The sequence below is a fragment of the Podarcis gaigeae genome, assembly GCF_964106915.1.
Source record: "Podarcis gaigeae genome assembly, chromosome: 1".
Taxonomy (NCBI): domain Eukaryota; kingdom Metazoa; phylum Chordata; class Lepidosauria; order Squamata; family Lacertidae; genus Podarcis; species Podarcis gaigeae.
The window spans coordinates 32,565,829-32,587,185 of record NC_139678.1 but is presented as its reverse complement, the minus strand read 5'-3'; the positions used below and the strand labels follow the sequence as shown (position 1 = coordinate 32,587,185).

The 21,357-nt window shown below is 38.6% G+C and overlaps 1 protein-coding gene across 2 annotated transcripts in view; it reads left to right on the top strand.

The window, feature by feature from the left end:
- Positions 1-21,357, top strand: part of TTC6 (tetratricopeptide repeat domain 6) — a 63,625-nt gene that overhangs the window by 25,487 nt on the left and 16,781 nt on the right. For both annotated transcript variants that reach the window (XR_014564829.1, XM_083740808.1), the window contains exons 14-27: positions 2,138-2,658; positions 3,737-4,205; positions 6,310-6,439; positions 6,725-6,900; positions 8,334-8,470; positions 9,204-9,373; positions 11,392-11,512; positions 12,604-12,754; positions 13,575-13,657; positions 14,274-14,350; positions 15,016-15,176; positions 15,974-16,114; positions 18,902-19,051; positions 20,433-20,573. Coding sequence is in view for 1 of the 2 variants with exons in the window: in XM_083740808.1 (XP_083596934.1) it covers positions 2,138-2,658; positions 3,737-4,205; positions 6,310-6,439; positions 6,725-6,900; positions 8,334-8,470; positions 9,204-9,373; positions 11,392-11,512; positions 12,604-12,754; positions 13,575-13,657; positions 14,274-14,350; positions 15,016-15,176; positions 15,974-16,114; positions 18,902-19,051; positions 20,433-20,573 (2,628 nt within the window). In the remaining variant the exon portion in view is untranslated. The remainder of the gene's footprint in view (positions 1-2,137; positions 2,659-3,736; positions 4,206-6,309; positions 6,440-6,724; positions 6,901-8,333; positions 8,471-9,203; positions 9,374-11,391; positions 11,513-12,603; positions 12,755-13,574; positions 13,658-14,273; positions 14,351-15,015; positions 15,177-15,973; positions 16,115-18,901; positions 19,052-20,432; positions 20,574-21,357) is intronic.

Here is a 21,357-nt window from a genome sequence, read left to right as displayed (position 1 = left end):
CAAAGTGCCAACCAAATAATTTTATTTCCAGTTTTTGCATATAGATTTTGTTGCTTCAGTAAAAATTAATTCTGTTCCGATTCAGTGGTAGATTTTCCTTATGTTTCCCTTCAATGAGATCTAACATTCACATTTTTTAATTAAAAGTAATTGGGAGATTAAATATAATAATTATTTTGCTTGTGTAACTGTTGTCAACAGTTTTTCAAATTCAGGCATTTTTACACCACCCTTCAATTGTATCCCCAGGATTGTTTACAAGAAAGGGTATTAAAACGTAAATACATCTCTCTACATTCATTTTATTATGCCTTACAACTCAATCCTAACAATGTATACTCAGAAATGAGTCCTACTGAATTCAGTGGGCTTACTTCTAGGTGCTGTAGGTTGAGTTAGTATTGTAGCCTTATTTTTTTAAAACAGTTTGTGAGAAGAAATACTAAAGCACTTTCTGATTTTCAGAATTCAAACTTTTTATATCAGTTATTTACACAGAGTAGCTGTGATGACTTACTCTCAAGTAGACATGCCTAGGATTGTGCTGCAAGATTTATTTAGACTGTAGCCCTAAACACACAGTCCAATCCCATACATGTCTGCTTAGAGACACGGTCCATTGAATTCAGTGGGGCTTCCTTCCAGGTAAATGGGAATAGGATTAGTAAGAATAAGCCCCATTGAACACAGTGGGCATTTACTTCAAAATAAACGTGTATACAGCAGAACTGAAAATCTTTAAACTCATTCTTTGCATCTGTGGATGAGCTGCTTGCTGTAGAAACATGCTCATTATGAATGAAAGAGGACAGCATAGATTCTATAGAATCAAGGATGCAATTCTAAACATACTTAGGCCTGTTGAAAACAATGGCACTTGATTGAAAGTAAATACATATAAAATTGCTCAGTAAGGTATTTTTTGAGCAGGAGTGGTTGATGAGGAAAGGTGCTGTGGTGCACATGGCCTCCCAGCAATAGAATCTATGGTTTGCTGGGAGGGAGAGGGCCCTGGAGGCAGCAAGGCTGGCCCAGCCTGGTTGCATTTGGTGGGAGTACTGGATTGTGCCACTGGCTTCTTGTTGTTGTTTAGTCGTTTAGTCATGTCCGACTCTTCGTGACCCCATGGACCAGAGCACGCCAGGCACTCCTGTCTTCCACTGCCTCCCCCAGTTTGGTCAGACTCATGTTTGTAGCTTTGAAAACACTGTCCAGCCATCTCGTCCTCTGTCGTCCCCTTCTCCTTGTGCCCTCCATCTTTCCCAACATCAGGGTCTTTTCCAGGGAGTCCTCTCTTCTCATGAGGTGGCCAAAGTATTGGAGCCTCAGCTTCAGGATCTGTCCTTCCAGTGAGCACTCAGGGCTGATTTTCTTAAGAATAGATAGGTTTGATCTTTTTGCAGTCCATGGGACTCTCAAGAGTCTCCTCCAGCACCATAATTCAAAAGCATCAATTCTTTGGCGATCAGCCTTCTTTATGGTCCAGCTCTCACTTCCATACACAACTGGCTTAGTTTAGGTCATTATTGCCTGATGTCTTTCTGCTCAGTCAGGGGAACTGGTCATTGGGTACTTACTCTGAACAGGCCTACAAAGAAAACCCACAGAGAAAAGGGGTGCATATTACTAGGTTTCTCTTTGGTTTCCTTCCTTTTAGACCCCCTAGGTTTTTTCCACTGACACTCACGTGAACTAAGACGAAACTAAGGCAAAGTGAGAGGGGTTGGGGTAGATACTTGATTATGTTGATATGTCACATAATCTTATCTTGCCTAGGCAAGAGGTGGAATTAACCTGCTCATGCTTGGCTTATTCTTGCTCACTCTCTCAAGAGGATCTGTTTACTTGATTGTAACCTTTAGCAGGGTTCCACTAATGCAATGGGACTTCCATTTCTTCTCCTTCAGCCCCCTCTTCAGCCACCCCAAGCTGCTCTGAAGGGTCCCCCAATGCTCCAGGGCTGCTTTTGAGGGCACACGGGGGCTGGAGGGGACAGGAGAAATTCTGCACACACAGTCAGTTGTGGAAGCAAAGGTGCTGGGTTGTACCCAGCAATTCAATTTTATACTGCTGACTACTTTTGGAACGTTATCCAAAAAACTAAAAATAAACAAACCGAGATTTGTTTTTCTTACAGGAAGTTCTGGTTAAAAGACCTCATAGTGCACCAGAATTATCATTCAGAGACAAATCTGCTTTGAAGATTTCTGCAAATTTCAGAACCATTATGGAAGAGATAACTGTTATGAAAAAACAACACCTTTCAGTAGATACGGAAGCTACAAAGCCTGGCATTTTATCAACAAAGCCACAAAGCTCTCTTAGCCTTGAGAAAAGAGAATCTGCCGCACACAAAAGTGTTCTTGTTGGTTCAGATAAAGATTCTGATATAGCTTTGGCAAGTACATTCAAGCAAACAAAAGGTCTTTTCTCCTCTAGAGGACGATCTGCATCTATTGCACCCACTCCAGCTCCTGAACCTATAGATGAAACTAGTCTGGCTGAAGAATCTAGAAAAGCTGGGATGAAGTACATCGTTTTCCCAAGGAAAACATCATACAAAAGGAGATCATTGAAAACAGCAGGGAAATACATTTCTGTTCATATATTAGAAAGTGTTTGTGAGAAATTAAGAGAACCTCCACAGATTCTTAAAAGGTCTGCCTTTTTATTAATATTTGCAACTTTTAATTTTATATATTGAGCACTTTGGGGCATGGAAACAGTAATTTCTCCAACAGCACCAGATACCATTTTTATGTGTGTGCCAGTTCTTTATGGGTAATACAGTAATACTAGCTTTCCTAAATTGGTGTTATCCTGATGCTTTGGGTTACAACTCCTTTCAATCCCAGCCAGCAAAGCCAGTGGTAACAGATCATGGGAGTTGTAGCTTGTAGTCCAAAACATTTGGAGGGTACCAGATTGGTACCAGATATGTTCACAAGAACATCAACTGTGGGCAGAAGATTCCCAAAGGATTCAGTATAGCTTTGTTTCCTCTCTTCCCTCAGCAAATGCTCAGGCAGTAGGCAACCCTTTTGCCTAAATGCAAGTTTCGTGTTGTGTTCTTGCATTTCATCACATAGAGCAGTCAAATTGCCTGAGGATATGAAATGGCTCACAGACTTCCAGTGCTCTGCTACAGCCTAGTGCACTGCCAGTGGTTGTGTGAAGGACTGATGTGGAAAAAGACTTTCTAATCATTATGGGATTCTCTGTGTATGGGCGCTGCACTTTTGGTAGCACTGAATTGTCCCCCCCCCCTTTTTACAGTAAATTAATTACAGTTAATTTTACAGTAAATTAAACTAAACATGAGAGGAAGGTACTATTTGGATTTTTTGTCTCAGGTGCCAAGCTATTGTTGTACCTTGTCCATCAGAAAATGCTATTTAGGCTATACACATTGCTTTATCGGTTTGACACAGTTGCAACATGAGTGTATAATAAAGAAGTTAGAGAGCTCTTTGATTACTAAGTTTTCTACATAAATTATAAATTTTCTACATAAAAATAAATACTAATGACAGTGTAAACCATTTTTATGCACCCCTGACAGGAATCTTCTGTTATGTGTTGAAACTTGAATATTACGCAGGAATCAAATACATTATTAAACTTTATAATGAATATTTACTGGTCATATGTCACATTGTTACATATGTCATATTGGTCATATGTCAGCAACAAATGTACAGGCAAAATGTAATTATAGTTTTGGCTTTTTCCTTAGGTCTGCATCTCTTGGAAAGCTTCCAATTCATAATAAATTCTGTATCAAAGTATCTCGAGCAGTTCGAAGTTATCGAAGTCCCAGCCTCCCTTGCTGGCTAGATTTTGAAAAATTTGCAGCAAGCCAAGGGAGAACCCCAGAAGACACCGATGATTATCTTTGGGCCAGAAAAATCTGGAATAAATGGTTTGATGAGCAATACCCTCCCAGTAGGCAATCTTTTACTGATAGATCAATGGCAGGCAAAAAGGACATAGAGGAGGAAACCAAGGACACAGAATTAGTAAACACAGTAAATCCTCTTCTCTTCGAGGGAAAACCAGATGAACTTGAGCAGTGTCAATCTGAAATTGATAAAATAACCCAAGAAATAGATGAAGGAAAATTTTCTGGGTTTAACTATTGTAGGCGTGGAGCAATATACAGGAAAATAGGCAAAATGAAGGCAGCCATGGATGACTTGGAAAAAGTAAGTTTTAAAGAAATAATACCTATTTTTTCTTGCTACTGAAGATGTTTTGTTAACTTATTAATAACTATGACCCTCTGGCAATGACAGATGAACTTAACAAATGGAAGAGCATCTTTTTCAAATAATCCCCTCTCTGGATTCCTCATTTTATGCACTTTTCTATTTAGAAAAAAAAACTTTGCAGGACTATATCTGGAAACCTAGCAATTATGCAGATAATGATGTCGTCAGTGATCTGTTTTCATTATACCCTACATATCTGAACACACAATTTTTTTAAAAATATATATTTTAATGAAAGTCTTAATTCCACATTACAGCTATTGACAGTTGTACGATTGACTCAAACTCATTGTTCATTTTTAATAAGATTGCAGTAGGGTTTTTCACAATACAATACAATACAATACAATACAATACAATACAATACAATACAATACAATAAAAAACAAACTGAGCAAAAACAAAAAGAGGAAGAAAAATGCAAAGTCCTCTCTCAAAGGTAGATCCTAACCCTTGTCTCACACAGAAAGAGGTGGGCCTTCCCAGCTATCACCTGGGAGCTTGCCTACCACCCTGGGAGATCTCCCCTTCCCTGCCTCTCATACAAGATCCTCCACCATCCATCTTCATCTACATAAAATCCCCCAGTCATGGTTCACTTTTGACAAGTTTGTGGACTATAGAAACATCAAGCTGTTTGCCAGGTGGTGATGTTATGCATACGTTTGATGTCATACAGACATGGTGCTACTACACTTGTTTAGAACCGAAGAAGCTAGGCATGAGTATCAGATAATTGCTGTATGCTATTGTGTACAAGCAACTCCCCATTTACATGGGAGTTATGTTCTGAGGCACCAGAAACACCATTGGAAAAGCTGGCAAACACCCTCTAAACTTCTGGAAACCCTTGAAAACCCTTTAAAAAAACCAGCAGCAATTAACAGATGCAACTCCACCGCAGTCGCTCCATCCGAACTCCCTTGCTCCAATTAAACTCTCCACAGGCCTTAACAGTCAGAGCAAGGGCTCCTGGGATTGCGCTTGCAAAGGCTCATGGGATTTCTAGGCACTGTTTCACGTCTTTTTTGCCCTTTCTGGGCTCTTTTAGGGCTGTTTTTGCCACTTTAAAAGTCACTTTTGGGCTTGGTGCAATGTGTGCATGCACAATCATGCATCAATTGAATGCTTGACAATTGTATTTTTTCAGTAGGATATGATAGAGTTAGTGCGTAGTAAGGAAGCTTACTGTAGCAGTAAGCTATGCTAGACAGACCATAGATCTTTCTTATATGACTGTTTTATATTGGGGTCCAGAAGAACATATTGGAACTAGATATTCAGTATAGGTACTTGCAGCCTACAGTGACCAGTTTATATTCACTTTGGATTGAGTTTAACTACTTTCTGTAGCCAAGAATTTCAAAATGCATTTTGTTAATATGAGAGCAACAATATAAGCTAAAAATGGTACATTTATTTAATTTTTAAGTATGCAAGGAGCTTCAGTGCATAAATGTTTTGCAGCAACTAATTGTAGGGCACTAAAGGAGGTCTCAGGCCAGGATTCCTGGCAGCCATGCTCAGGCAACTACTCTGTTCCTACCTGCCAGATCATTCAGTCAATTTATTCTATGTCCACTAGGTCTTATAAATCCTAACCTCAGAGCAACTGGTCTGCAGTGTGAGCATATTACCTGTGTGCCCGTTTCCTTCCCCTGGTGGCTTCCATAAATATAACAGCTGTATGGCTTTGACTGTGGATCTGCTTCTGACTGCCCTTTCCACAGATGCTCTGATGCTGTTCTGCAACTTGACTTGTGTTCAGTGTACCAGCCTCTGGTTCCTTTGGTCCTTGTTTCCTGGTTGGAACTCAGCCCTTGCCCTTTTTAGAAGATATATCTGCTTTTGACCCAGAAGCTAGCTCCACCTGGTCCTGGAACCAGATTGTATAGAGCCTAACCAAAACTTAGATCTCACCATGTTGTTTTTTCTTTGATCCCCAGTGATGTGCCCAGAGGTGTAACTTAAGATGTGCCTTATGATACACTGGAATTTTTAGCTAACTAATAACCAGTTTATCTCATTACTTTCACAGGCAATAAGTTTAGAACCAATGCTGGTTAATGCCTATTGGCATAGACATTTAATTTTCATTTACCAGAACAAAATGCTTCCAGCGCTAGAAGACCTGAATTTTATAATTAAGTGCAACAAAAACAATGCAGGCAAGTAACAATTTCTGAGAAGCTCCTGATTATGTGTCCCCAATATCAAATCAGTATGTACAGAAGTTTTATTATTATGCAACACTTCTTCAAAATATCCATAGGTCTAGAAAAAGGTTGGAAAATTACGGTACTTACAATACATTTGCAGATTTGAATCACACGATTTTGTTTGCAAATTTTTATTAGAGTTGCAATTAATTTTAGTTAAAAAAAATTAAACATGCATATCAATGATATTGGGCATCTGAAAGAGACTAATTTTAAAGTATTTTGATTATGCAGATGCATATCTGTCAAGAGCTGAAATATACAAAAATCAGGGAGATAATTCATTAGCAATTATCAACTACAGTCTTGCCCTGAAATGCAGACCTACAGATGATGAAATATATTACAAAAGAGCTGAGGCCCATGAAGAGGATGGTGATATAATACTGGCGATAGAAGATTATGCTAAAGTAAGTATTGCTATATATAGTTTTACAATATATTTGGGCCAGAATCAAAAAACCTGTACAATTACTTCTGTGCTCACAAAGGATTCTTCGCAAAGGTTCTTAAAATGGTGGTCACACAACACTATTGAAGCCAAAGTTGTGATATGACATGAGGGCCTACTATTCAAAGAAAAAACAATAAAAGCTCCTACTGGGCAAGAGTAAAAGTTGAGTTTGCCTAGTTATTGGTTTAGTTACTTTGGTATACCACCCACCAATCAATATTGGGCAATTTCCAACTAATGCATCCCATCAGTGCAAGGATTTGCATTTGCACAGTGGGACTTCCCCATATTCTTCCTGCCATGTTACCCTAAATCTGTCATAGGTGTTCCCCCAACTCTCTGGCACAGATTAGGGGAGGATGCAAGTGAGCAGAGAGAGAGAGAAGTTCTGTTGTACAAGTGTAAATCCTTGTACTGATGGGATGTACTTGTGTGGAGTGAGCAATGCAATTTATAAGACTAAGGCTTGTGTCTGATGTTCTGCTTCGAGTAAACTCATCGATATGAATGGGCATGGCTAAGTTAGGTGCATTGATTTCAGTTGAACTACTCTGAGTAGAACTTTATTGGACACAATCCAATAATAAAAAAGAGATAAATCACAATTGACAAAATATGGATTGAAAAGACTGTGAAAAATGAAAAGTACCAACTCTGTTGGGAAGGCATTCCATAACCAGGGTGCCAGCACCAAAAACACCATCCCTCCAGAAGTCACTTATTGTACCTTATTTGGCAGTAAATCTAGTAGCAAGGAGCACAACCCTTTGGAAGCAAACAAGTTTGGCAGGATGGGCTGCTTTGTTCTTTCTCTTCATGGGACTGTCTGACTTACAGTAGTCATGCTCAGAGTAGATGCACTGAAATCAATGGGCTTAAATTAGTCTTGACTTAAATCAATTTATGGTAATGGGTGTGACATTATAGACACAGCTCCCATTCTGAGTATGATTTAGTATGATTTAATCACTTGCTGTTTATCCACTTAACATTGCTCTCAGCTTCTTATCTCTATCTGAGAAAGAAAAAAGAGGTAACCTTTTCTCCCCAAGTTGGACATAGTGGTGGAATATTTTTTGACTGGATCAGTGGCAGGGAAGGAAAGGGTTAAGCAACCTAGCTTTGGCAGTCCACTGGACTCCATTCAACTAAATAGATGCACTAGCAGCAACCAGCTCAATGGGACTTTCCTTATCTCCCGGGCCCACCCAAATCAGCTCTGGGGTGGTGGTGGTCAGGAGAACACCAGAAGAGCACACAGAAAGATGAGAGGGGAGATAATTTCATCTGGCAAGAAGACATGCTTGTGTTGATTGAATGATTGCCTTGGTGTGACGTTATGAATACAAAAGCAAGGGTAACAATTGCATGTATTTTATTTCAATCTAGTGCCTTTTCTATAATCCCAAAAGAACTGATGCACTTATGAAGCATGGAATACATTACTTTAATAAATCTATATGGAATATAGCTATTAATGATTTTACAAATGTGATTAAACAGGACCCAACCATTGCAGAGGCAAGGTAACTGCAAATTATATATGAATTTAAGCATTTATAGTTGACTTCTAAATCCCTTATTACAATGTCTGAGAAAATGATTATGCCCTGCATTCAGTGTCTGCCTGTGACCTCTTGTACATTGAGTGAAAGTATCTGTGCCCTTTTTCTGGGTATAAATAAATAAGAGTGATGAGTGCCATTGTGTTACTTGTGTCTATCTGTTGGAGAGAGAGAGAGAGAGAGAGAATGAGATTGGATCTGATGAGACGAGGAGTGCCAATGTCTTACGAAATCTGTCTGTGGTGGTGGGTCAATTGTGTTGTGCAGAGCTATCTCTGCTATTGGTATATATGCCTCTTGAACCTTCATTTAACTCTTTTTTGCATCAGAATGTTTGTAAGGTTCAGGATGGTAGTCTATGGAATATGTTAATTTATATAGCATTGTTAACACAATACGTACACCTTTTGTTTTGATGTCCTGATCAATATGCTTTGTCAAATTTGATGTTTATGTTTTTTAAGCTGCCCATTATCTTTCCTCGCCTCTTGCATTTCAGTTCTAAGCACAGTTACTTTAAGGCAATTCCCACTGTTATGAATGGAACTTGCTTCCATGTAATCATACTTAGGATCACAGCCTTGACTTGTTTAAATCACATTGGGACAACAAGTTTTGCATTCAGACAGAATTTATATAAATGCAGAATGTTGTAAAGCTACTATGATGAGGAAAATATTGGTTTGATTTCTAGAACCTATCGAGGGAGAATATATATTAAACTAGAGCAGTATAAAAATGCAGCTGAAGATTTTGCTGTTGCAATTCACTTGAATCCTAATGATTGGATTGCATACTACCACAGAGGTTGTCTTTTGCGAACGCTGGATCCAAAACAAGCTCTGCAGGACTTGAGTGTTTCTGGTATAGTATACACTGTTTTTATGACAGATGCAGGGTGTTGTTGTTTTTTAAGTTCAAAGTGTGAATTTATACATTTTTCTTTTTAAGTATATAAAATATCTATATCTTCTGCCTTTCTCCCTAATGGGACTCAAGGTGGCCTACAGCTAAAAATAAGACTTGCTAAAAACATAGATTTTTTTTTAATTAAACATTAATAGAATTAAAAGTATTTACAAATTTTACATCTATATGTTGATGATGTTTCCTTTAAACACTGGAAAGTCCTTCCAGCGTATGTATATGTATATTTATATGTATATGTATATGTATATAGTGAGTGGTACCTTGGTTCTCAAACTTAATCTGTTCTGGAAGTCCATTCCAGAACCAAAGTATTCCCAAACCAAGGCGCGCTTTCCCATAGAAAGTAATGCAAAATGGATTAATCCGTTCCAGACTTTTAAAAACAACCCCTAAAACAGCACTTTAACATGAATTTTACTATCTATTGATCCATAAAATGAAAGTAATAAACAATGTACTGCAGTCACACAATCAATCAGTAAGTAGCTGAATTGGGTTCCACATAGGCACAAAAACAAAAACAAAAAAAGCCACAAAAACGCAAAATAAATAGCAAAAACAGACAGACCTCAGTGTAACACTCAAAACAGAAGTGTGGCACTCAAATTGGAGCATGTTTGGCTTCCGAAAAAGCAGAGCACTTACTTCCGCGTTTGCAGTGTTTGGGTTCCAAGTTGTTTGAGTACCAAGGCGTTTGAGAACCAAGGTACCACTGTACCTATATTTTTATGTGTATCTATATATAGATACATAAAATGAACTGACATGGACCCTGCAATCCTCCTCTGAGGCCCTTCTTCACATGTCTCTTCCACAAGCGGTCTGAAGGGTGGCAACATGAGAACAGGCCCTTTCTGCAGTGGTTCCCTGCTTGTGGAATGCTCTCCCCAGGGAGGCACACCTGGCGCCTTCATTTCATATCTTTAGGCGCCAGGCAAAAACGTTTCTCTTCAACTGATTAACATTTTGCGGCTTTTTAAATGTTTTTGTGCCTATGTGGAACCCAATTCAGCTACTTACTGATTGATTGTGTGACTGCAGTACATTGTTTATTACTTTCATTTTATGGATCAAAAGATAGTAAAATTCATGTTAAAGTGCTGTTTTAGGGGTTGTTTTTAAAAGTCTGGAACGGATTAATCCATTTTGCATTACTTTCTATGGGAAAGCGCGCCTTGGTTTGGGAATGCTTTGGTTTTGGAATGGACTTCCAGAACGGATTAAGTTTGAGAACCAAGGTACCACTCACTGTTTACATATACATATACATATACATATACATATACATATACATATACATATTGGTTTGTTATTGGTTTGTTTTTGTTTTATTATGTATTCGGTATCTCTTTTTTATTTTTCTGTTGTGAACCGTCCTGGCATCTTTGGATAAAGGGTGGTATACAAATTTAATAAATAATTATATTTAGCCCAAGAAGTAGACTCTAGCCAATGACTGGCTCTCGCATTTGTTTGGGCAAATTTTTCAATGTTTCCATTGTCCTGCTCCCCTCCTTTATAATCAGAACCCCTTTCTCCTATCCCTCCATTATCAGAATATTTTCCCTCCTTGAAAAAAAGTTTGCTCCTATTCACGATGAACACCTCAGTTTCTTTGTGAAGGGGCTGCAAGAGTTGTTTTGTGCTCTGATACAACCATACAACTTTTTCACAAGCTCCCATAGATATTTCAAGGTCATTAAATCTCTTGAAGCAATCATAGAGGTGCAGTCATGCACATTCGGTGATATTTTAAAACGAGCCTTGCAGTTCTATAAGGAGGGTGTGATTTGTGGCAGAGCAGTGAAGAGCAAACCAGAATGGAAAGGAATTAACTAAAGGATGAAGGTCCTAGTGCACACTGAGATAATATATAATTATTGCAAAGGCTATATTTCATGAAGGGCATATAGAAACAACTATATATACCTGGTTTCTCCATCCCTCCCCAGTTCTTCTCAATCACAAGTTTGAGAATCTTGCTGCTTTTCTTCACCGTGGGATCTTGTATTCAGAACTGAAACAGTGGTTACTGGCAATCTGTGATTTTGAAAGTGCACTCTCATTGGACAGGTATGCTCTATTTTATTTATATATTTGTTTGTTGCTTGCTGTATTATTATTATTATTATTATTATTATTATTATTATTATTATTATTTCATTCAAGCCTGCTGATCAAATAAAAGCAATTGACAAAACACATTAAAACCAGCTAATGTTTTTCAGGTCAAGGGCCACGCTGACCCAAAGCTAACCCTCTGGGGGCCATTTAATTTTTTTAGAGCTTGTGTATTTCTGCATTTGCAGTAAACCATGTTTTAGCTTGGCATGATATACGAACCAGTGCCCTGCATATGGAGGTGCAGAAATGACCTACGGAGAGGGCCATCACAAACAAAATAGACTCTATACAGGTCCTAACTTTTATATTGTTTGGGTATAGAGTAATCCACACTACCACCTGCTTCCCAAATTAGTCAGATCCAATTAATGTTTTAAAAAACAACCGCTCCACTATCACCACCTTAAGGGATAATGGAACCATTTTGCTGAAGGGGGAAGGTATTAACCATCAAACTACTCAGAGCAGGTAGTCTCCTATTGCTTGGCTGTATTACCCAAGAAGCTAGACTTCTGATATATTGTATTCCTTGCTCCCCACCTTTCCCCAAGGAAACATAACTAGTAGAGCTTGCTAATGTGGCTTCTGTATCATAATGGCACATTATTTTCATTAATTGTTTAATTAATTGTTTAGCTAGCAAGTCAGTGTAGGTCACTGATAAACCCCACTTTGTGGACGGCCAGAAATCAGAGGTAAATTGTGCTGAGGTACATTACGCTCTTAGTGCCCAGGTTGCCTACAAAGCAGGTTGTGTGATGCCTGGTCATGCTGTGGAAAAGAAATGTGTATTCCTTTCCTTCACACACTGCAGTGCTTCTGCCCTCACTATAAGAAGCAGCATTGAGATAGCAGGAGGGAACTCAAAACATTACTCTTGCTTTTGATATGTAGCGTGTACAGGTCTAGGATGGAAACATGTTTTTCTTACTGGAAAGCAGACAGGCTTTAATTCAAGAAATAAGATGAAATCCAATGTAGCATAATGCACAAACATGTTGAAAAATGTAATGCTCATAGCATTCTGTCTCTATTTTCAGGAGCCTTTCCGTAGCTTACATAAATATTGGACTGATTTTGATGTTATATATGGACCGTTATTTTGAATCTATTCGACAGTTCACTCAAGCCATTCAGCTGGATCCATTAGATATTAGACCATACATGTGCAGAGCCCAGGCACATCAAAGGGTATCTATCTATTCTTTACCTATGCTGTAGAATTTGTGTGATAGGTGTTCAATAGGTAACTAGCTGCTTTAAGACTTACATATAAAAGAATACTGGGACAATGTGCAAGAAATGCAAAGATTCTTTCTCAGTGCAAACAACAGAAGTCCTGGTGTTTTCTTAGTCAGAACCATCTCTCTGAAGGCTTAATTTAGTTGTAAAAACTAATGAAGAGTATTGAGGGTCTACGGTGTTGAACATTCTGGCTTTGTTTTTTCCTTGATGCATACATGCGCTAGTTAAAACTTCCCACTTTCTTATTTTTTTAAAAAAAATCCCCATATGTATTTGGGGGGGACGATAAAAGGGAGAACCCCTTCTCCTCTGGAAAAAAAAGTTTGGAGTCTAACTCCTAGTATCACAGGAGAAGCTTTTTAAAAAATATATAACTGTCCTCTTCAGAAAACCCAAATTAATGTATGGGTTCAGAATTTCTGAATGAATTCTGTATGTAAGTAAATGTTGGCCAGTTATACCAAGGTACTAAAAAACTGAAGAAATTTGGATTTGGAAATCTGGACATGACCTATTATTTACATAAAAGGATTTCCTTCGGCTAGCAGGAATGGTATGATGGATTATGGCCCTTCCTTCTGGTCAAGGCAGAAATGAAAGCTGTGGAAGTTTCTTAACAATCAGTTGAAGTTTATTTAATATTAAAAGATATGGATTAAAAATGTTTTTAAAAGGAGGAGGTGGTCTTGTATAGGAGAACACATTGAATGAGATGGTGGTATCCTGAGACAAGAATAATGGATGTTCGTCTGTTTTAAAATAACAGGTTCATGATCTAAAGAGTGCAATTAAAGATATAAACAGAGCCATTCATCTCCAGCCCAACTCACCCCACTTATGCTTAACAAGGTAAGATTGTTATCAGCTCCTTTTCTCATTTTGTTTATTTCTTTCCTACTTTTATTGTCCACCTGTATTATCACTGTGTGTATCATGTAAGCCTTTGACGTGATGTTAAATGTGCAAAAACTTATGGAATATGCAGAAATGGCAAAACTTATTGGAAGAATAAGAACTCAATATAAAAAACTTTTTATAAAAGAATGGAAATGGTTTATTGAATATTTACACGTAAATTGTAAACAGATAAAAACACTGGCAGCATTATTGTAATAACCTGAAGCTATATAAGAGCATATATATAAAGAAGATAAATAAATGAGCAGGTTAGGTTAATTTGGATATGCAGAAGAAAGATAGTAAAAATAAATTTAAGGAACTGCACAAAAAGGGGGAAGGAAGTCAACTTTTAAAATGTAATGAATTGTATATATATGAAAAGTATAAATAATTTTTTTAAGAAGGTTGCTGAATGTATAGCCAATGAAGAGTTGATAATATTTTGTAATTTTTATTTACTCAAATATTTAAATCTTTGTTGTTATTCTATTGATATTTGAAAACAAATAAATGGTTCCATAGAAATTCCAAGCAATTAATATATGCTAAAATACTTCATTTACAGAGGACAGTATTTACTAGAGATGCAGAACTATGATCTTGCAAGTTTCTGCATACACCAAGTTGCAGAAATGGGTCAAGGTACTGTTTTTTATGTTTTACCTTTCTGTGCACTGTGAAGCTATGGCCTAGGTCCAAAAGATTACTTGAAGCGTGTCCAGGAGCACCTGGAACTTTTCTTGAACAGCAAACCCTCATACCCTATCACAGTTGTAGTTTTTTTGGTTGAAGGGGGGGGGGGGAGTCCCCTCAGGTTCAAAATGGTTTGACATTTATTTTTAAAAATAAAAGTATTTTTATACCACCATTTCACAAAATATCAGGGCAGTGTACAATGTTAAAACACAATGAATGCACCATTAACACAATAAAGATGCAGATAATTGTTAAGGTGACTAGCTAAATAAAAATTGAAAATTAAGTAGCTGCGAAGCCCTGTTGGCATAAAATGGTATGATGGCTGTCTAAGAAATATAAGTCTCGTTGAGCATGCAGAACTAGTAATAAGCTAATTGAGAACCACTGCTGAATTATGTTTTATATTTGGTTTCTGTACATCACTCTGGTATTCTCTGAATGCTGAGTGCTTTAACAGAAGTTTAATACGAGTCTTTGGCATTCTGAACATTTATATTAACATTGGCTATGAAGCTTGCCTGTCTCTTATGATATCTGTATTTATACATTAAAATGCACAATATTAAATAGGTTGGCCCAGAATGAAGTTGTCCTTCAATATTTTACAGGATCCCTTGAATGTTCGCTTATTCAAGAAGCACTTGTTCAATCATTTTGTCAGAATCACAACAAGGCCATTGTGTGTGCGCTTGCAGCCTCCGAAAACCAACCTGATTGTGCCATGTTTGTTCTTCTTGGAAAAATCCAAATGAAAGCCAAAAAATATAAGGTTAAAGATATGCTCTTGTATGTCTGTGGTTTTGAAGGGAACTATTTTTGAAAGCTATAGGGAAAATGTGTGAGGCTGATAGAATTCTACATGGGTTCTGGTGACTATTTCATTTCTTATTAAATCGCTATTCCTCCTTGCTGTTTTCTGCTGGGACACAGCACCCTGCTGGTTGTCCATTCTTTTCTGCTCTCTTTGCCACTCAATGGTTAATTTGTCAAGAGCTCATTTAATCTCACTGGCCTCTGTGTATGATCCCTATATTTTTATCTGTTTTGTAAGTGTGCATAGAATTGTAAACATATGTGTAGAATCTATAGGGTTGTTTATTTACAATTCGCAGTAACTAAATCAGTCTTTCTGGCTATGTATTCAACTCATTAAATTTGTATTTCTGTCCAGCTTTCATTAGTGGGATAACCTTAGATCCTATTTCCTTGGTGCCAAAAAAAGAGCTGTATTACATGGTCTTCTTTGCCGCAGTACATACAGTATTTAAGAATGTGGCAAACCTATGCATGTCTACTCAGAAGTAACTAATGATTTCAATAGAACTTACTCCCAAGTAAGTGTGCATAGAATTGTAAACATATGTGTAGAATCTATAGGGTTGTTTATTTACTTTGTTTTTTAAAAAAACAAGGTAAATATATCTGCGGTGGAAGAAAGATGGAGGCCACTTTGTTATTCAAAAGGGTGACTGATTCACCATTGAGCAAACTGAGCAGCACGATCACTCTCAAGACTGGGATTGCAAACATCAGTTAACTATATTTTACACTTACTTTTTATTACAGGATGCTGTAGCCAGTTTTAAACAAGCATTGAAGCGGCTGATGGATACCGCTGCTTCAAGATCTACACCTAGTACATTTGAAGCTGCAGAAATATATTTTTTTATGGGCCAGTGCTATATGGAGCAAGTCTCCTTATTAGAGGTACATATTTCTTAAGTGTTATGGCATTTTGGTTTTAAACATTGTACACAAAAGTTTTGATTGTGGAGTTGAAATGAGTTAAAGACTTGAGCGTTGGGATACTCTTCAATGGTTTGTTGAAAGTCCAAAACTGTGTTAAATTTTGCTTAGGCATGTCAGACAAAGTAATTTGAAGGGAAGGGGATTGTTGTTTAGTTGTTTAGTCGTGTCCGATGCTTTGTGACCCCATGGACCAGAGCACGCTTGGCACTCCTGTCTTCCACAGTTTGGTCAGACTCCTGCTGGTAGCTTCGAGAACACTGTCCAACCATCTCGTCCTCCGTCGTCCCCTTCTCCTTGTGCCCTCAATCTTTCCCAACATCAGGGTCTTTTCCAGGGAGTCTTCTCTTCTCATGAGGTGGCCAAAGTATTGGAGCCTCACCTGAGAGCTATTCCAATTGGGCAGTAGCACTTTAGTCCCACCTTTTAGGATAGTGCCAACCTAGGCACAGAGACTAAGGGCGAGATTTAGCTACCCCGTTCTGCGAGGAGAAGCCAATGCAAGGACTCCCTTTGGCACAACAGGGCTTTCCTTCCTCTCCTCTCCCCTGTGCACCTTCCTCAGATCTGCTTTGGAGGGTCAGCAGATCTCCCAGAACAATGGGGGGGGGGGGTAGGAGAGGGAAGATCAGTCTCCTTAGCGCCATGTTGAATTCCTGGAATATATTTAATCAACCAGCCAAGCTATTGATGGGTTGCAATTATACTTCTATTGCAATATTGTTTTAGCTATTATCAGCTTAGTATATGTATAGGCAGGGGATTCATTTTTATAATAAATAAATTAATAACAATATTACGTCATCTGGTAAAGCAACAAATGTTTAGGATTACAGGATTATCAATTTGCCACTGTTCTTCTCCCATGCTGGCACGGTTGAACTTCTAATGCTTGAAGACAGGAATGCAGTTGTGTCTCAGGAACTTCTAAGCAGCCTGTTCCCAGAAGAAACCCCAGTGAAGTTCCTGCCTTTTGTTTCTGGCAATAGCTTAGCAATTCTTTCTGCATTTCTTTGTTATTCAGGTTTGTACTTATGTCTGTTTTCTGCTCTGTGTGCTCAGGATCCTTTTATTCATTCTCTCAATTATTTCTCTGTATTTTTCTGTCTCTTGTAGCTAGTTTTGTGTGTCTAATCTTTGTGGCAAGTGGAATCTTCCCTTGGCTGTTCCAGTGTCACAAACTTAATTAATTCTGTGGTTGTCTACATTTTTTTTTATTCCTTTTGCTAGTTTGTGTGATTGATATTAATTGATTCTGTGTTCAGTTGGTTCTTAAATTCCTTCAAATTTCTTCAATAATTGTCTACGATTCATTCCCCTTTCTGATTGTCATAATTGATTATTTCAATTAATTCCCCTCTGTGACTTGCCATGATTAATAATACCCTGCAGTGATTTTCTGTCTTGAACCCCATGTTTCCATTGGGATTAGACATGGATTGGCAAGTTCAGACTGATGAGGACGAGGCAGAAGCAGAAGGGGTGTGTGAATAATAGGAAGTGGGGATGGAGGTTCTCCCATTTCCTATCCATCCTGCAGAGCAGAGAGCCTTATTGGGGACTGAAGAGGGCATTAACAACCCACAGGAGATGTCTGAACTGAAGGTGGCAGTGGCTGAACAGGAGCCAGAATGGGAGGGCAAAACCTTACTGTCTCTATGAGAGGAATTCCCAGTATTTGAGCCATCATCTCCTTCTTTTTCATTGGCACTGCATTTTCATAGCAAAATTGTTGGGATGAGTGCTGAAGAATATAGCTAAGTGTCTGTGTTTCCTCAATATGTTATGTCCCCCCCGCCCCTTTGATATACTATAGAAAATTAACTTTAAATGTTTTATATGAATAAGAGAGTTCAAAACAAAATACTGATCACTTCCACAATGCTCCTTGTGAAAGCATGAACTGGGTACGGCAGGACATGGTTCACTTTGATCAATTTTACTAACTTCTCTAAAAAATACAGAGCATATATTTCGATCAAGAAGGCTTGTCAAGAGTAACCAACCCACCCTCTTTGTGGCCACTCACCTCATACCATAACAAGGTTTGTCGAGTGATTTCCTTAAATTGGAATTAAAATACTTTATATGTCCAAACAGCTGATAATATTCTTGTTCAATTAAGTGCAGTAAACAAAATGGCCAAATAGATTTGATTAATTAGTTTTTCTATTCCTCTTTCCATTAAAACGAATCTCAAAGAGGTTCACAGACAATAAATAAATAAATAAATAAAAACATCCCAGGTACGACATAAGTCATATTATATAAATTAACAAATCATCAGTAAAACAATAATAATATATATAGCACTGTTAGCAAACCAGCAACTAAAAACTAATCTAAGCATCACAGTTACAGCATAGTCAAACTGGGTCAATATGAAAATATTAGGCAGTAAATGGTCTTGTCTGGGATAGATAATAACAATTAGAAGTCTTAATAAGACATTTAACTTCTGTTTTGTTAATATGTGGCCAATTTGGTAATATCTAAAAAATGGTCCTATTTACTACCTCATATAACAACAGATACTGCCTGGGGCCTCTTGAAGAGTGTTGTTAAAACCTATTTTCAGAATGTGAGGCCTATTTAAACATTGGAATTTGTCTCTCCATAACTGGTATCATTTGCCTAATTTCATGCAGTACAGAGTCCTAAAGCTGTAAACGTTTTACAGTATATTCTTGACAATATATTCTAGACAAAGGGCAATATTTAGTAATACTAACTTTATTGTATTTTTAGGCCTGTGACGCTTTTACTTCTGCTGTCAAGCTATATCCACGTTATGCAGATGCATACTATCAGCGAGGGCTTTGCAGAATGCAGCTCCATCAACCTAAGTGCATATTAGATTTTAACAAAACACTTGCTGTTCAACCAGACCATTTTCAGGTAATAATAATAATATAATAATAATTTATTATTTATACCCCGCCCATCTGGCTGGGCCTCCCCAGCCAGGTAATGCTGAAAATTTGATTTTTGGAGACACTAAAATAGAACTTATCTTATCTCAATGTTCTACATTTAGCAATAAAAATAAGGTAAAGGGACCCCTGACCATTAGGTCCATTCGTGGCCGACTCTGAGTTTGCAGTGCTCATCTCGCTTTATTGGGCGAGGGAGCCGGTGTACAGTTTCCGGGTCATGTGGCCAGCATGACTAAGCCACTTCTGGCGAACCAGAGCAGCGCACAGAAACGCTGTTTACTTTCCCGCTGGAGCGGTACCTATTTATCTACTTGCACTTTGATGTGCTTTTGAACTGCTAGGTTGGCAGGAGCAGGGACCGAGCAACGGGAGCCAGTGGCGTAGTGTGGGGGGTGCAGGGGGGGCCGGCCGCAGCGGGTGCAACATCTGGGGGTTAGGGTTAGGGGGCGCAAATCCACGGGTTAGAGGGCGCAAATCCACGGGTTAGGGGGTGCAAATTACTTGCCTTGCCCCGGGTGCTGACAACCCACGCTACGCCACTGACGGGAGCTCACCCTGTCGCGGGGATTCGAACCGCCGACCTGATCAGCAAGTCCTAGGCTCTGTGGTTTAACCCACAGCGCCACCCGCGTCCCTGCGCAAAAAAATAGTAGATTGCAATCCCTGGAAAAATTGATTCTAGTTCGTCTTCATTAAATTCACTTCGTGGTATACCAGGGCCAATGGTGTGGGCTGAATTTTCTGGCCTGCTCATTTAGCCACACCCCTACCTATCCAAACACGTACATCTCTGTGTAGGCATTCTGTATCTATATAGTAAGAAGCATGCATTAGCATGCAAGCAGTATTCCAGAGGCCTCTGTTACATTCCTATTTAACATCTCTTGCCAGGTACTCATGCAAAAGGGGGTCCTTCTGCAGAGTGAGGCCTTCTGGACAAGGTAACCAGAAGATTGCCTAAACTGCTGCTGTAGTTTGCCACTGAAACCCAAAATGCTGTTTTAAATATAGAAATTATAAAGTTATTTGTAATCCAGGCCACCTCACCCAGAGGACTTCACTCTGAAGATCTCCCCTTGGGTCTTTCTCAGAGGAAGGTGAGTGGAAAAACCTCTAGGAAAAGAAAAGAAAACAAATAAAAAAATAAAGCGAGGTAACAGGAGGAGCAGGAATGAGGAGATGGCCGCGTGAAGGAGGAGGATGTTTGCTTCACTAGCACCATAAAGACTGAGGAGCAGCAGAATTACTAGCCATCTCAGGCAACATAATGTCTGGTACTGGGCCTGTTGGTATTTGTTTCCTTCTAAAATGTGTTTGTTTTCTTCTGTAATGCTTTTGTAAAGGCATATTTAAGTCGTGCTGCTTATTATGGATGCAAAGGAAGATTTTCCAAGGGAATAATGAATTGCAACGAAGCCCTCAGAATTCAGGCTACAAGCGTGAGAGCCTATCTTTATAGAGGAGCACTGAAGTTTTATAACAGGGTAAAAATGTTGTCTTATTTTTGTGCGTGATGAAGTATGTTACCTTTTGCAGGTAAGACAGATGTTTGGAGTACACTGCTGCTCATTTTAAAGAAGAATTGAAAACCTACGATTAACACACCAATGTAGTAATCAGCCTTAAATGAACATATTTTTGAAATATAGGGTGGGATTCAATGTCAACAGAAGCCCAGTTTCCCCTTTCACAAGGAGTCCCCACCCCTGCTGCTTGTTCACCTGAAATTGGTTCATTTTTTGGGGGGGGGGAATCCCCAAAACAGTGCATGAGGGGCAGGAGGAGAGGGGGATTGTTCCTTTGCCAAGCCAAAATGCTTGCTCTGACACAACAATCATGTGAGTATAATGTTGAATTCCTCCCATAGTTTAATAATAATTGCCACTTGTAATAATAATTGTACTTTCATGTCATGAAGGTGGACACAAGTGTTTGTTTGTTTTAAAAATAACTATAACTATAACATTGGTAACTGTTTTAGGGAGACAGTATGAGATAATATAGGTGAGGTAATACTTTAAAAGAAAAGAGCCCTGTGAAGGAACGGCTAAGGGAGCTGGGCATGTTTAGCCTGGAGAAGAGGAGGTTAAGGGGTGATATGATAGCCATGTTCAAATATATAAAAGGATGTCACATAGAGGAGGGAGAAAGGTTGTTTTCTGCTGCTCCAGAGAAGCGGACACGGAGCAATGGATCCAAACTACAAGAAAGAAGATTCCACCTAAACATTAGGAAGAACTTCCTGACAGTAAGAGCTGTTTGACAGTG